Here is a 14,311-nt window from a genome sequence, read left to right as displayed (position 1 = left end):
CAAAACAGAAGACCATTCTGTAGATAAGGACACACACACACACACACACACATTCCTATATATTATATATGTATACAGAGAGATCTGTGTATATATTTTCTATGGAAAATAAAATCAAGCTAAAAGAAGGTCATTTCCCCATTACCACCTGGAGAAGGAACCATACCCAGGGTGGCACTTGTATTTCCTCAAAATTCATTCTTGAAGAGCCTCATGAGGAAACTAGACTTTCCCACTGCAGCATCCCCAGCAAGCACAATCTTGTAAACCTTCTGTGAGCTGGAAGATTTATGGTCGCCATCCACCATGTCTGTCTAGGGGGACAAAGCCACAATGGGTGACAAAGGTTGGGCCAGTTGTCTTCCTAATAAGTTATAAGGTACCAAAAATTCACAGTGTTCGTGAATAAAATATCCCAGAAACTACCTACCTGTGGTGACAGAGCTGAGATGGGCTTTCTTAAAGAACTGACGATGCTGCCCTCACTAGTGGACCCCTGGGGTTTCCAGTCTAAGATGGCAGCCACACCTTCGGCACCAAACGTCTCTTCATCCCTTATATCAGGAACCTGGTTTTTGTTATTATTATTTTTTTTAGTCAGCCATTAAAAAACAAAGTCTCTCATTACACATATATATTATGGATTAAAGAGAAGAAAAATACGCAGATGAATCTATAGTCAGTTCTGTTATGGAACAGAGGAGCCCTAAATGGCAATCTGTGAAAATTTCTCCCTACCCTGATGAAGAAAAATACATTCTACTGACTATGTTTCATATTTATAACCTTTAAGTCGTATTCCCATGACAGATACAAGTCAAACAGGTATCTGTTACCTGTTGGTAACATTTGGAAATGATAGATTTCCATCGAAGGCCCAGGAGACAGTGATTTCTGGGGCTTATGTCTATGTCTGAAGCATCACCCCCAAAGCTCTCCTGCATGTCGTGTGACCTTCCTGCATGTCGTGTGACCTCTGAGGTGCCCTCTGGTGCCTGTATTCCACCTCCGAGTCATATTCGTTGGAATCTCTCAGGGAAGACAAGCCGCTGTCAAAGCAGCTCTCAGGAAGGCTGTCCACCTCACAATTCATCCTCTGCATAGGGTCACAGAGGGCCAACAAGTCACAGTCCTTATCCACATAGGAGGAGTGGGATGACCTGGTGATAAAGAAGATAGCTCTACCGGAGAGTTCACAAAGCTCAGGACTACACAGCAATGGACTCAAGAAGACTAACAACTCTCCATTTTGCCAAGAATCACAATATACTCCATGACTATGCATCAGGGGAAACAAAATGTTCAGAGCAACACCAGATCATTCTACGCAACAACCAATTAAGATAAAGACACTCAAGTCTCATATTTAATAAAAATGAAGCCATTTTAAAAAATCACATTCTGTATTTCCTAACAAGAAAGGAATTGCAGTGTTCAGAGCATAAATGCAAGTTAAGAAAAATGTATGCAGGACATGTGAACCCTTTTACTCTAATGTGGTCAGACCATACTCCAAATAGCTCGTCCATTTCCGGATAACAGCTCTACTTTTTAAAAGGGATGCTGACAACCTAGATGGGAAACAACCATGATGACCATGAGACTCAAAACCTTCAGACACAAGAAACTGTGCCATGAGCTCAACTTCAGTCTTATTGGTGTCCCTCTTCAAATCCTCAGAGAAGCTGACACATGAAGATAAAGAATACATTCTCTTAGGTTGCACAAGACAAAATAAGGGCCAAATGAGAAACTTTTCTAGAAGTCGTATTTCTTTTTTTTTAAAGATTTTATTTATTTATTTGACAGACAGAGAGATAACAAGTAGGCTGAGAGGCAGGCAGAGAACGAGGAAGGGAAGCAGACTCCCTGTTGAGTAGAGAGCCCAATGCGGGGCTCAGTCCCAGGACTCTGGGTTCATGACCTGAGCTGAAGGTAGAGGCTTTAACCCATTGAGCCACCCAGCCATCCCGGGAGTCATATTTATAATCAACATGATAAAAATGACAGGAAATTAGAAAGGTGTGGTACCAGAATATGACACAGGGAGTTTTCTGCCACTAGGTGTTGATACATAGGCTAGTAAGAAGCTTCTACGTTTGACAGGGAGGTCTCCCGGATAAAGGCAGGAACCTCTGGCTTCTATGGATGTTTTCATTTGTGAAACTCTCTAACATAAGTGAGGGAGAAATTAACATCCGACAAAAGAATCAAAAGAAACCGTATTATTTCCCTATTTACTTTTGCTTTTCCATTTGATTTTCCCAAAAACCTGTTTATACTGAAATAGTGGGGTGCGTGCATGGCTCAGTCAGTTAAGTGTCAGACTCTTGATTTTGGCTCAGGTCATGATCTCATGGGCATTGAGATTGAGCCCCACATCGGGCTCTGTGCTCAGGGTGGAGGTTGCTTGAGATTCTCTCTCTCTCTCTCTGCACCTCCCCCCGCATCGTAAGTCCTAAAGAAGAAGGAGGAAGAAGAGGAGAAGAAAGGGGGGAGGAGGAACAACAAGAACAAGAAGGAAGGAAGAAAGGAAGGAAGGAAGGAAGGAAGGAAAGAAGGAAGGAGGGAAGGGGAGAGGAGATAAGAGGAAAGAAAAAAGAAAAGAAAAGAAGAAAAACAAGGGCCACAGCCTGTTTAGCCTCCATTACACTGGAGCAACATCTTGGGTCCCTTGGCAAACACTGTCTCATCAGAGTGAGGAAATGGCAGAGTACATAGTCCACATAGATAAAAAGAGAAAGAGACGAATATGTTCAGAAAACAGAGGGTGATCTCAATATAAATAAGTATAAGTGACATAAGTCTGAGAAGTCAAAAATATTTTGGTGCCGGGGTGCCTGGGTAGCGCAGTCGGCTAAGTGTCGGCCTCTTTGGTTTTGGCTCATGTCATGATCTCAGTGCTGTGAGATGGATTCCCATGTTGGGCTCCGTGCTCAGCTCTGAGTCTGCTTGAAGCTCTTTCTCCCTCTCCCTCTTCCCCTCCTGCTCATGTGCTCTCTCCCCAAAATAAATAAATCTTTAAAAAAACTATTTCAGTACCATTAGCAAATGCTTAAAATTAACTTAAAAAGTATGAACCACCAAACACTCCCTAAATATGTTACTTATTTACAAAGTCTTTATCCTGGGGGCACATATTCAGACCATATTGTTTACAAGCTAGCTCTGTGTGTCTGTGTGCATACATACATTTTTTTGTTGTTTCATCATTTATGAAATTATCGTTCTAAAACTTTTAGGCCACACCATAAGGAACCTAAGAAAACCATTCTCACTATAACATAGTACAAACTACTTCAGCTCCATATCATTATTAATCACAACTGTTTTTAAAAACTTTCAGATTTTTTATAAGAAGGGAAGAAGTGAAATACAGAATTGAGAAATCACTTCCATGAATATCTAGACTCCTAATTTAAAATACAGGTACACATCAGATTTTCTCAAAGTCAACATATATATTCCCTTTAAAAAATTAAACTATTCTTACCTGCCCAAAAAATATTTTCATAAGTATGTACTGTTGGGCCGATTCCACATTAAAACCTGTTAAACCCCTAGGGCCTGCCTGGTCCTACTTAGCCATAGTGACTCCATGTTGCCTAGGTAGCCATTTTGTTGTTTAATAAATGCCTCAGCAGTTACTGATACCAGTTCCAGGTAACATTGCTAAAACACATACCTAAAACAAGGCCATTTTGTTGTTTAATAAATGCCTCAGCAGTTACTAGTATTGGTTCCGGGTAACTGTTACTAAAACACACAGGTAGGATACATCCAGTCAGCCAAAGCCACATATGTAGATGTCTGCAGTTGTGCCCTATAAAACTAGCCTGTAAGACCAAGGGGTAGTTGCTCTCTTCAGAGGTGGCCCTGGCCGGTCAGTCTGCCCCTGGCCAGTCAGTCTAACTTCTAATGCTTAGCGTAGACTAAGGCTTTGCATAACTTTCACTTTGTCTCAGTCTCATTCCTTTGATAATGGACCCAACAGTACAAATATAGAACAGCTATTTTTTTGTTACAAATCTTAGAAAAACACAACTAAACAAGTATACAAGTTAAAATCCAGTAAAGTCACAAAAGCAATAAAATTAAATTTAAAATATGCTTTTAAGTTTTTATATTAGCATCAAAAACTTCTGATACTAAACTTCTGATATTAAAATAATGACCTTTGAAAGAGGATATCAGTCCAGACCCTGGTGGCCCGCTGGTTATTATTCAGGGGGATGAGAACAAGAGTGCTCTACTTCTGTCCCTCTGAGCCACTGGGTGTGATGACTTTGTCCCTTAGAACCTACTCTTGAGGAGTTCTTAATCCAGTACCAAGAGCCTTATTCATGGTGTGTAACCTTTCCCAAAATGAACCATGGTAAAATTTCTGAAATAATTTTCAGTAATGTATCTTTTCCCCTATGTGCTTAGAATTGGTCTTAAATATCAGTCCAGAAAAATCACACTGCATCCACACAGTTTTTAAAAGTAATGTATTTTTCTTAATAACAGAGCAACTGAGCTGCCTACATGTCTACAAACCATCAACATTTGTTATTTCACAAATCAGTGACAATAAAAACATCTCATACCTGTATAGCATTTTCCTAAAAGTGATCACCAATAAGCCCTGGTAATAAACCTTCCTGACCATTTTGCTATTGCCAGGATAGTTAAGAACATTATTTTGTTGTTGTTGTTGTTGATTTCTAGTTTTTACTTAAATTGTAGTTAGTTAACATATATGGTAAATTGGTTTCAGTAGAATTTAATGATTCATGACTTACATGTAATACCCAGTGCTATTTACAGCAAGTGCCTTCCTTAACACCCATCATCCATTTAACTCATCCCCCACTGTTTTCCCTCCAACAACCCTCAGTTTGCTCTCTGTAGTTAACAGTCTTTTATGATTTGCTTTTCCTCTCTCTTTTGACTGTTTTTCTTCCCCTATATTCTTCTGTTTTGTTTCTTAAATTCCACATATGAGTGAAATCATACGGTATTTGTCTTTCTGAGTTATTATGCTTAGCACAATACACGCTAGTTCCATCACCATTGCAGCAAATGACAAGATTCAATTCCTTCTGATGGCCAATAATTCATTGTATATATATATACCACCTCTTCTTTTTCCATTCATCAGTTGACAGACATTTGAGCTCTTTCTATAATTTGGCTATTATTGATAATGCTGCTATAAACATTGGGGAGCATGTACCCATTCAAATCAGTATTTTTGTATCCTTTGGGTAAATACCTAGTAATGAAATTGCTGGTCACTGGGTAATTCTGTTGTGACTTTTTGAGGAGCCTCCATAGTGTTTTCCACAGTGGCTATACCAGTTTGTATTCCCAGCAACAGTGTAAGACGGTTCCCCTTTCTCCACATCCTCACCAACATTTGTTTCCTGTGTTGTTAGTTTCAGCCATTCTGACAGGTGTGAGGTGGTATCTCATCATGGTTTTGATTTGTAATTCCTTGATAATAAATGATCTTGAGCAACTTTTCATGTGTCTGTTAGCCATTTGGTATGTCTTCTTTGGAAAAATGTCTTTTCATGACTTCTGCCCATTTCTAAACTGGATTATTTATTTTTGGGTATTGACTTTGATTAAGTTCCTTATAGATTTTGGATACGAATCCCTTATCAGATATGTCATTTGCAAATATCTTCTCCCATTATGTCAGTTGCCTTTTAGTTGTACTGACTGTTTCCTTTGCTGTATAGAAGCTTTTTATCTTGATAAAGTCCCAATAGTTCATTTTGCTTTTGTTTCTCTTGCCTCCGAAGCTGTGTCTAGTTAGAAGGTGCTATGGCTAAGGTTTAAAAGGTTTCTGCCTGTGTTCTCCTCTAGGATTTTGAAGGTCCTATTGCACATTCAGGTCTTTCATCCATTTTGAGTCTATTTTTATGTGTGGTGTCAGGAAATGGTCCAGTTTTATTCTTCCGCATGTGGCTGTTCAGTTTTCCCAACATCATTGGTTGAAGAGACTTTTTTCCATTGGACATTCTTTCTTGCTTTGTCAAGAGATTAGATTCCACATAGTTGTGGGTCTGTTTCTGGATTTTCTATTTTTTCCATTGATCTATGGGTCTTCTTTTGTGCCAGCACCATACTGTCTTGATGATGACAACTTTGTAATAGAGCTTGAAGTCCAGAATTGCGATGCCTTCAGCTTTGTTTTGTTTTTTTCCTTCTTCTTTTATTTTTTTTTAAGATTTTATTTATTTGAGAGAGAGTGCACAAGTGGGAAAGATCATGTGAGCATAGTGGGGGAGGGGCAAAGGGAGGGGGTCATGTGGACTCTCTACTGAGCAGGAAACCCAACCCAGGTCTCAATCCCAGGATCCTGGGATCGTGACCTAAGCTGAGGCAAACAATTAACTAATTGAGCCAGCCAGGCACCCCTTTGCTTTTCTTTTTCAAGACTTTTGACTATTTGAGGTGTTTTCTCATTGCATACAAATTTTAGGGTTGTTTGTTCTAGTTCTGTGAAAAATGCTGGTGGTATTTTGATAGGGATTAAACTGAATGTGTAGATTGCTTTGGGTAGCATAGACATTTTAACAATATTTGTTCTTCCAATCCATGAGCATGGAATGTTTTTCCGTTTCTTTGTGCCTTCCTCAATAGTGTTCAGAGGACAGATCTTTTACCTCTTTGGTTAGGTTTATTCATAGGTATCTTACAGATTTGGTACAATTGTAAATGGGATCTATCCCTTGACTTCTTTTTCTGCTGCTTCATTATTGGTATATAGAAATGAAACAGATTTTTGTACATTGATTTTATATCCTGTGACTTTGCTGAATTCATGTTACTGGTTCTAGTAATTTTTTTGGTTAAAGTATCATGTCAACTGTGAATGTGAAAGTTTACTTCTTCCTTGTTGATTTGGGTGCCTTTTGTTTTTGTTGTCAGACTACTAAGGCCAGGACTTCCAGTACAATGTTAAATAACAACTGTGAGAGCAGGCATCCCTGTCTTATACCTGACCATAGAGGGAAAGTTCTCAGTTTTTCCCCTTTGAAGATGATATCAGCTGTGGGTCTTTCATATATGACCTTTATGATGTTGAGGTATGTTCCATCTATGCCTACTTTGTTGAGGGTTGTCATCAAGAATGTATGCTGTATCTTATCAAATGCTTTTTTGGCATCTATTGAGGGGATTACATAATTCTTATCCTTTATTTTATCAACTGGTTGATTTGTGATTATTGAACCACCTCTGCAGCCCAGGAATAAATCCCACTTGATTATGGTGGAAAACTGTTTTACTGTACTGTTGTATTCAATTTGCTAGTATCTTGTTGAGAATTTTTACATCTGCGTTCATCAGGGATATTGATTGGCCTGTAATTCTTCTCTTTTGGGGGGGGTCCTTGTCTGGTTTTAGGATCAATGTAATACTGGTCTTGTAGAATTAGTTTCAAGTTTTTCTTCAATTTCTATTTTATGGAACATTGAGAAGAATAGGTATTAACTCTTCTTTAAACATCTGGCAAACCCTTTCCCTGAGAAGCCATCTGGCTCTGGGCTTTTGTTTGTTGGGAGGTTTTTAATTACTGGTTCAATTTCTTTCCTGGTTATGGGTCTGTTCAAATTTTCTATTTCTTCCTGTTTCAGTTTTGGTAGTTTGTATGTTTCTAGGAATTTATCCATTTCTTCGAGATTGCCCAATTTGTTGGCATATAATATATAATACACAATATTGTCTTATAATTATTTCTATTTCTGTGGTATTAGTTGTGATCTCTCCTCTTTCTTTCATGATTTAATTTAACCTTTCTCCTTTTTTTTTGATAAGTCTGGATAAGAGTTTATCAATTTTATTAATTCTTTCAAAAAACTTGCTATTAGTTTCATTGATCTATTGTTTTTTGTTTGTTTCATATTGTTTATTTCTGCTCTAATCTTTATTATTTCCCCTTTTCTTCTGGCTTTAGGCTTTATTTATTGTTCCTTTTCTAGCTCCTTTAAAAGTAAGATTGGATTGTGCATTTGGAACTTTTCTTGCTTCTTGAAGTAGGTCTGTATTGCTATTTACTTCCCTCTTATGACTGCTTTTGCTTTATCTTAAAGGTTTTTAGACTACCATGTTTTCATTTTCAGTTGCTTCCATGCATTTTTAAATTTCTTCTTTAATTCCCTGATCTTCCTGATCTTTCCAGGTTTTTTCTTGTGGTTGACTTCAAGTTGATATAGCATGGTGGTCTGAAAATATGAATGGTATGATCTCAATCCTTCTGTACTTGTTGAGGCCTGATTTGTGACCCAGTATGTGATCTATTCTGGAGAATGTTCCATTGGCACTTGAAAAGAATATATATTATCCTGCTTTATGATGAATTGTTCTGAGTATATCTGTTAGGTCCATCTGGTCCAGTGTGTCATTCAAAACCACCTGTTCCATGTTGATTTTCTGCTTAGATGATCTGCCCATTGCTGCATGAGGATTGTTTTAGCATCCCCTACTGTTACTGTATTATTATCAATGAGTTTCATTATGTTTGTTATTAATTGATTCATATATTTGGGTGCTCCCAAGTTGGGGGCATAAATATTTACAATTGTTGGATCTTCTTGTTGGATAGATCCCTTAATTATGATAGAGTGCCCTTCTTCATCTCTTGTTATAGTCTTTGGTTTAATATTTATCATATCTGATATAAGTATGGCTACTCCAGCTTTCTTTGGATGTCCATTAGCATGACAGATGGTTCTCCATCCCCTCATTTTCACTCTGGAGGGGACTTTAAGTCTAAAATGTGGTCCTTGTTAGGAGCATATACATGGGTCTTGTTTTTTTATCTTTTGATACCCTATATCTTTTGACTGGAGCATTTCACTCATTTACATTCAGAGTTATTATTGGTAGATAAGAATTTAGTGCCATTGTGTTCCTATAAAGTCACTGCTTCTGGAGATTCTCTGTTTCTTTCTCGTCTTTGTTGCTTTTGGTCTTTCTGTCCCACAGAGACGGTCCCCTTTAGTATTTCCTGCAGGGCTGATTTTGTGGTCAGGAACTCCTTTGGTTTATGTTTGTCTGGGAAGCTTTTTATCTCTCCTTCTACTTTGAATGCTAGCCTTGCTGGATAAAGTATTCTTGGCTGCATATTTTTCCCAGCATGTTGAATGGATCATGCCACTCTCCACTGGCCTGCCAGGTTTCTATGGAAGGATCTGTAGAACCATGCCTCTGCACCTCCTACCTATTACAATGTTTTCTCCCTCTAGTTCTGCATTTTGTTCTCTCAGTATTCAGATCTATTCTTGAGTATATTCTTGGAAGATCTGATATTTTATCTAGTTGTGTTTGAGGGACAAGGCAAGCACAGGGTGCCCCTACTGCTCTGCCGTCTTAACTCTCAATACATTTTTATTCTTTAGAACAGAAGATCTCAAATGCAAAGGGAATGAATATAATTTGGAAAGTTGGATTGGAAATGGAGAGCTAGAAGCCCATAGCCTTTGCCATAACTTCTACTTTCAAGGTTTGATATCCCCCAAATTTAACTTAACTAATAACAATGGACATATGTATTTATACACACAAGTACACACATGTAATCTTTCAGTCCTTGTCGCCAGATCTCAGGTTACATAGGACCAATATAGCGCTTCATTGGATTCAAAATAGAGCTAAATTCTCACTTCTGTTAAATCTCTCTGACTCTTTCAATACAACAGCTCACAAACGTCTGCTAGTCATGTTTCTATTTGTTTTGAAAGTTTCCTCGAACACAGCTTACATAATATTATGCTGAGCTATTAAACATTTGCAGATCATGCCAAGAGTCTCAACATCCTATCCCACGAATATGGCAACATCCAACACTATAGTTCTGCTTGTTTCCCTCTAAAAGTTTTCAGAGTTCACTTTTCAGGAACAGGATGTAACGAGAGAACGAGGTCAGGGGAAGCATACGTAAAATCATGTCATAACAATGTCTTAAGGAAATCACTTTGCCCTCTCTGAGACATTTCTTCTTTCCATCTTTACAGGTTTCAGAAATTTTAAATAACATAGCAGAAAATAGAAATTAGTGCCCAAAGTAGATTCTACTATTTTAACTCCCCTCTAAGGAAATTTACTTTCCTTATTACTCTGATCCAGAAATCAAATGAAAAGTAAGTAGGTGTTACCATACCTGTCAAAGCTCAGAGGATGAGGAGAATGACCATTAAATTCGGGACTGCTCCTAGAAATTGTATTCCCTCGTGATATATTACTTATGTGCTGAAATACATAAAATATATAAGCAACATTTTGTTATTCCATAAACACATAATACATATACACATATATATAACACACTAATTAACTTCCAATGTCATTAAAAGTTTGGTACACTACATGAGTAAATGTGAGCACAAACACCAAGATAACTCCTGTAGTACTCTCTTTACATTGTGTCTTAGATCCAAATCCCACTGCATGAGCCATAAAGGGCATCCTGGTTGCCTGCATTGTCTAGGACTCTGAATACCAACGTCTTTAGGTTTATCTCTTCTCAAACCATAATTTGGTTCAGTGACTGAGCTAAAGTCTAAAGCCTAAAGCTAAGGCAAAGGAACCCTAAACTTGAACCTGACCCCCAGAAGTGGGAGAAGAAGATTTCTGACAAATGCAGTCAGGAAAATTTCCTCAAAATTCCAAGACGGGCTTAGCTTGTTTCTGTAGCGGGGTTTTAAATCCAAGGCCCCCACTCTGATCATCTCACGACCTAAAGAATACTCAGTGTATCTAAGCATACTCCTCAGCCAGAAGCACCTTCTCCTTCCTCTGAAATGGGAAGTATTTTCTTCCTACTTCGATAAGATTTCCCATTTTTTTCTTCTATCATTGCTATCTGTGCACATCTGAACTCCCTACCACACTATAAACTCTTCCAGGACCTAGGTCACACCTTATAGATCTTTCTCTGGTTTCCTTGAACAGCTAACAGATAGTTGGTGAACATCTAGGCATTTATCTCAGCAGAAGGATAGCATATTCTTTAATTTGGGAAAATGTTGCCTCTTCTATTTTAAATGGAATAGTTCTGCAATTTCCTAAGTTCCCCCTATAAGAAAATACATGATCTTCATCAAAACACTCTACTATAAGAAAGAAAAGAATGTATTATAAAATTCTACTACTTACCAAAGATCTGTTGAACTTGCTGTAACTGTTTTCAAGGGAGTTCCTAAGGCCATGATTACTGTCATGTAACTTCTGGTTAGCTGTTCTACACAGCAAATAAACAAACAAAAAGATAAGGGAAGTTGGGGTAAAAGCCACCCTCTTCAAAGGCTGCAAAGTTCAGAATACTGAGTTACTTACCATCTCTTGCAAATTTCTACCACTCCTCTTCAAACCTCCTAAACTGAAATCATAATTCACTCCTAGAACTACAACTTAATTAATGGATTACCTCTCTTTTAAAGGTCTCAAGGCATTTCAGGAATTAGCTATGCTGTTGGAACCCGCTGTTCCCTCACGTAGCACCGCAGTGTCAATAGGTTTCTTGAAGTTCTCTGTTTCCTAAATGCCTGGACCCGGGTGGCCCCATGTGCTGCTCTCTGTCCCTGTGCATGTGTCCCAGCCAGGCGTAAATGTAATGTGTTATGTCACACTTCTTTCTCCCGGCTACTCCCATGTCTTCCCCGTGGCCTGATGCTGCCCTCCGGGCACTGTCAGGTACCGATGAAATGTTCTGATGTTGACTCTGGGTTCAAATCCCGTGCAGGCATGTACCTTCCACATCATTGATGGGAGTCATCTGACCTGTCAGAGCGGCGGCAACCTCTGTTAAAAACCGAGGACAATAACAGAGCCTTCGCCTGAGAGTGGCCATTCTGTCTCTACTGAAAGCTGATCCATCTTCAGATCTCAGCTTGGTTGCTGCATCTGCCAGAACACTCCTGGGCCTTCCTGGTTAGGAGGAAGCTCTGCACTATATGCCCCCAGTAGGCATACCCCTTCCCCTCATCCCACTTCTTTGACATTTTAATGTTTATTTCTATAATAAGCTATCAGTATCCATCTTCTTCCCCTAGATGAGCCCCATAAAGAGACAGAGAGACTTTTTTCTTTTCTTTTCACTTGCCATTCTATGCTCAGTTCCTGGCATACCTGACCTGGAAAAGGTGTTGAATAAAGCCTACTGGACGAATGAATAAATGAATGAGCAGGATCACTGTAACATGTCAACTCTGTATCTGCCACAGGTGAGACCTCACAATCATCAAAATGGGGAAAACAAACTTGCCAAGTCTGATCCTCCTTCATGTGGGGAAACAAACCAGAACTTACATGGGTAGAAGAGAGCGCTAGGGTAGAGGAGGGGGGTTCTTGTGGGGAAGGCCCTCAGAGGCTGGAATTATGGTAACTTGGGTGTGAAGTTGATAAGCAGGTGTAATATTTCCAGTAGGGTTAAAAAAAAAAAAAAAACTAAGAAAAATAGCTGCCTCACCAAGAACAATATGTTGGGCAAGAATGATCATGGGTGTCCAGTGCTCTGACATGAGCAAACAGGAGATTCCTGACAGCCTCCCGGTGTGCTAAGCTGCAGAGACAGCCACTGAGTCTGAGCCCTTAGTATTTATAGAGGTGTAACAACATCTCACCTGACTGGCGAGGACTTAGAGAGAATTATACTCTAGTCCCTGGATTTGAATAGTTTATTTAGGATTAAAAGCAGGCGAAGGCCAAGTGCTGAATGCACCACAGCGAGAAGAAACCCACCTGGACCTGCAAACCCAGTCTTGAGAATATGACCACTCGTGTGACATGGGGCACATGTCTCATTCACAAAACATTAGGAAAATGTAAATGTAATGAGCGTTTTATATGAGAACTTACTGGAGTATTTCCATTTGCCTCTCAAGAGTATTTCGATCTTCTGTGTACTCTCAGATTATTTCCAGATGCCTGTAAAACCATATTTTATGTTTGAACCAGAATTAGGTATGCAGTCCTGCCTTACACCTATCCTCCAGAACCCCCTTCACCTTTCTCAAAGATCTGTGTCCTTGGCCATGGTTTTCTATCGTTCAGTCCCTCCATGTGGTCAGCAGCCCCACACGCCTGCATATCCCCCCTCTGCTTCCTGTGCGAGGTCTTGTTCTCCCTCCCAAAGCCGGCTCCATTCCTCACAGGACCATGACCCTTCACCTTCTGCTAACTCCCCTCTCCCCAGGCACTCATTACCAGCCCCTTCAACCCAGCCGGCTCTCTCTACTTTGACCCTCCCCTGCTCTTTCTCTGCTTTAACACATTCCCAGCCCAGCTGTTTTTCTCCCTCCTTGTGTTTCCTTCTCCTTTCCCTGCCTGGCTCTCCCCTCCTCACCGTAAACCAAAGAGAAGTCCATAGGACCAGGCTCTCTCCATCTGTCATAAAACCATGCTCAGTGATTCCTGTTGCTTTATTACAAAGCTCTGGCCTCCTCTTGCTAAGGCCCCTTGAGAACTTCAGTCACTCACTACCAGCCCCCATTTGGCCCCAGCCTCATGTCTAAGCAGACAAACCCCATCACTAGCTTTCAAAGACTCTCAGGCCCTGAACTGTCATCCACAATAACCTGTCCACTCACTCTCTTGGTGATAAAGCGAGAAGGTTCCTGGGGTGCCTAGGTGGCTCAGTCATTAAGCATCTGCCTTAGGCTCAGGTCATGATCCCAGGATCCTAGAATCGAGCCCCACCTCAGGTTCCCGGTTCTGCTGGGGAAGCCTGCTTCTCCCTCTTCCACCCCCCCTGCTTGTGTTCTCTCTCTCACTGTCTCTCTCTATCAAATAAATAAATAAATAAATAAGATCTTTACAAAAATAAAATAAAATAAAAGGTTCCCAATTGACGATAGGAATTCAAGCTCCTTAGCCAAAAATGCTGGGCCCTTGCATCATAGCCTTAAACTGGCTTTTAAATTTTTAGATTTTGTTTAACTTTTACTCTTCCATTTGAAATACCTTTTCCTATCCAGATGTGTGAGCACTGTGCCCCAAGCCAGTCTTACCTGTCCCTCTGTTCGTGCCTCTGCCTTGCTTACTGCTCACTTAGAGCAACTCTGAGACTCTTAAGAGTCTCTGAAATGGAGAGACTAAAAGTCTGTATCTCATAGGACATTCTATGGATTGCAAGACAATGCTAGGAAGGTCCTATGCACAGTGCCTGCCAGATGGCAGGGCCGCCTGCGTAACCTCACTGACATTGCCCCTGACCTCCCCACCCCGATCAGCACAGGCCAGCTCCTCCCAAGCTGACCTCAAGTGTCTCCTCTCTAATAAATCTCTTCACCTTTTCTGAATAAAAAGGACACTTTAT

General features: G+C 39.9%; 1 protein-coding gene across 1 annotated transcript in view; it reads right to left on the bottom strand.

Moving 5' to 3' along the window:
• Positions 1–14,311, bottom strand: part of LOC309846386 (ras and EF-hand domain-containing protein-like) — a 76,604-nt gene that overhangs the window by 4,615 nt on the left and 57,678 nt on the right. The window contains 8 exon segments of the mRNA XM_082695292.1: positions 167–314; positions 431–568; positions 837–956; positions 959–1,160; positions 10,157–10,245; positions 11,152–11,236; positions 12,853–12,902; positions 12,906–12,921. Coding sequence (XP_082551418.1) covers positions 189–314; positions 431–568; positions 837–956; positions 959–1,160; positions 10,157–10,245; positions 11,152–11,236; positions 12,853–12,902; positions 12,906–12,921 — 826 coding nt within the window. The 3' untranslated portion in view covers positions 167–188.

The sequence above is a fragment of the Mustela nivalis genome, assembly GCF_964662115.1.
Source record: "Mustela nivalis genome assembly, chromosome: 13".
Taxonomy (NCBI): domain Eukaryota; kingdom Metazoa; phylum Chordata; class Mammalia; order Carnivora; family Mustelidae; genus Mustela; species Mustela nivalis.
This window is presented reverse-complemented; position numbering and strand designations above follow the sequence as displayed.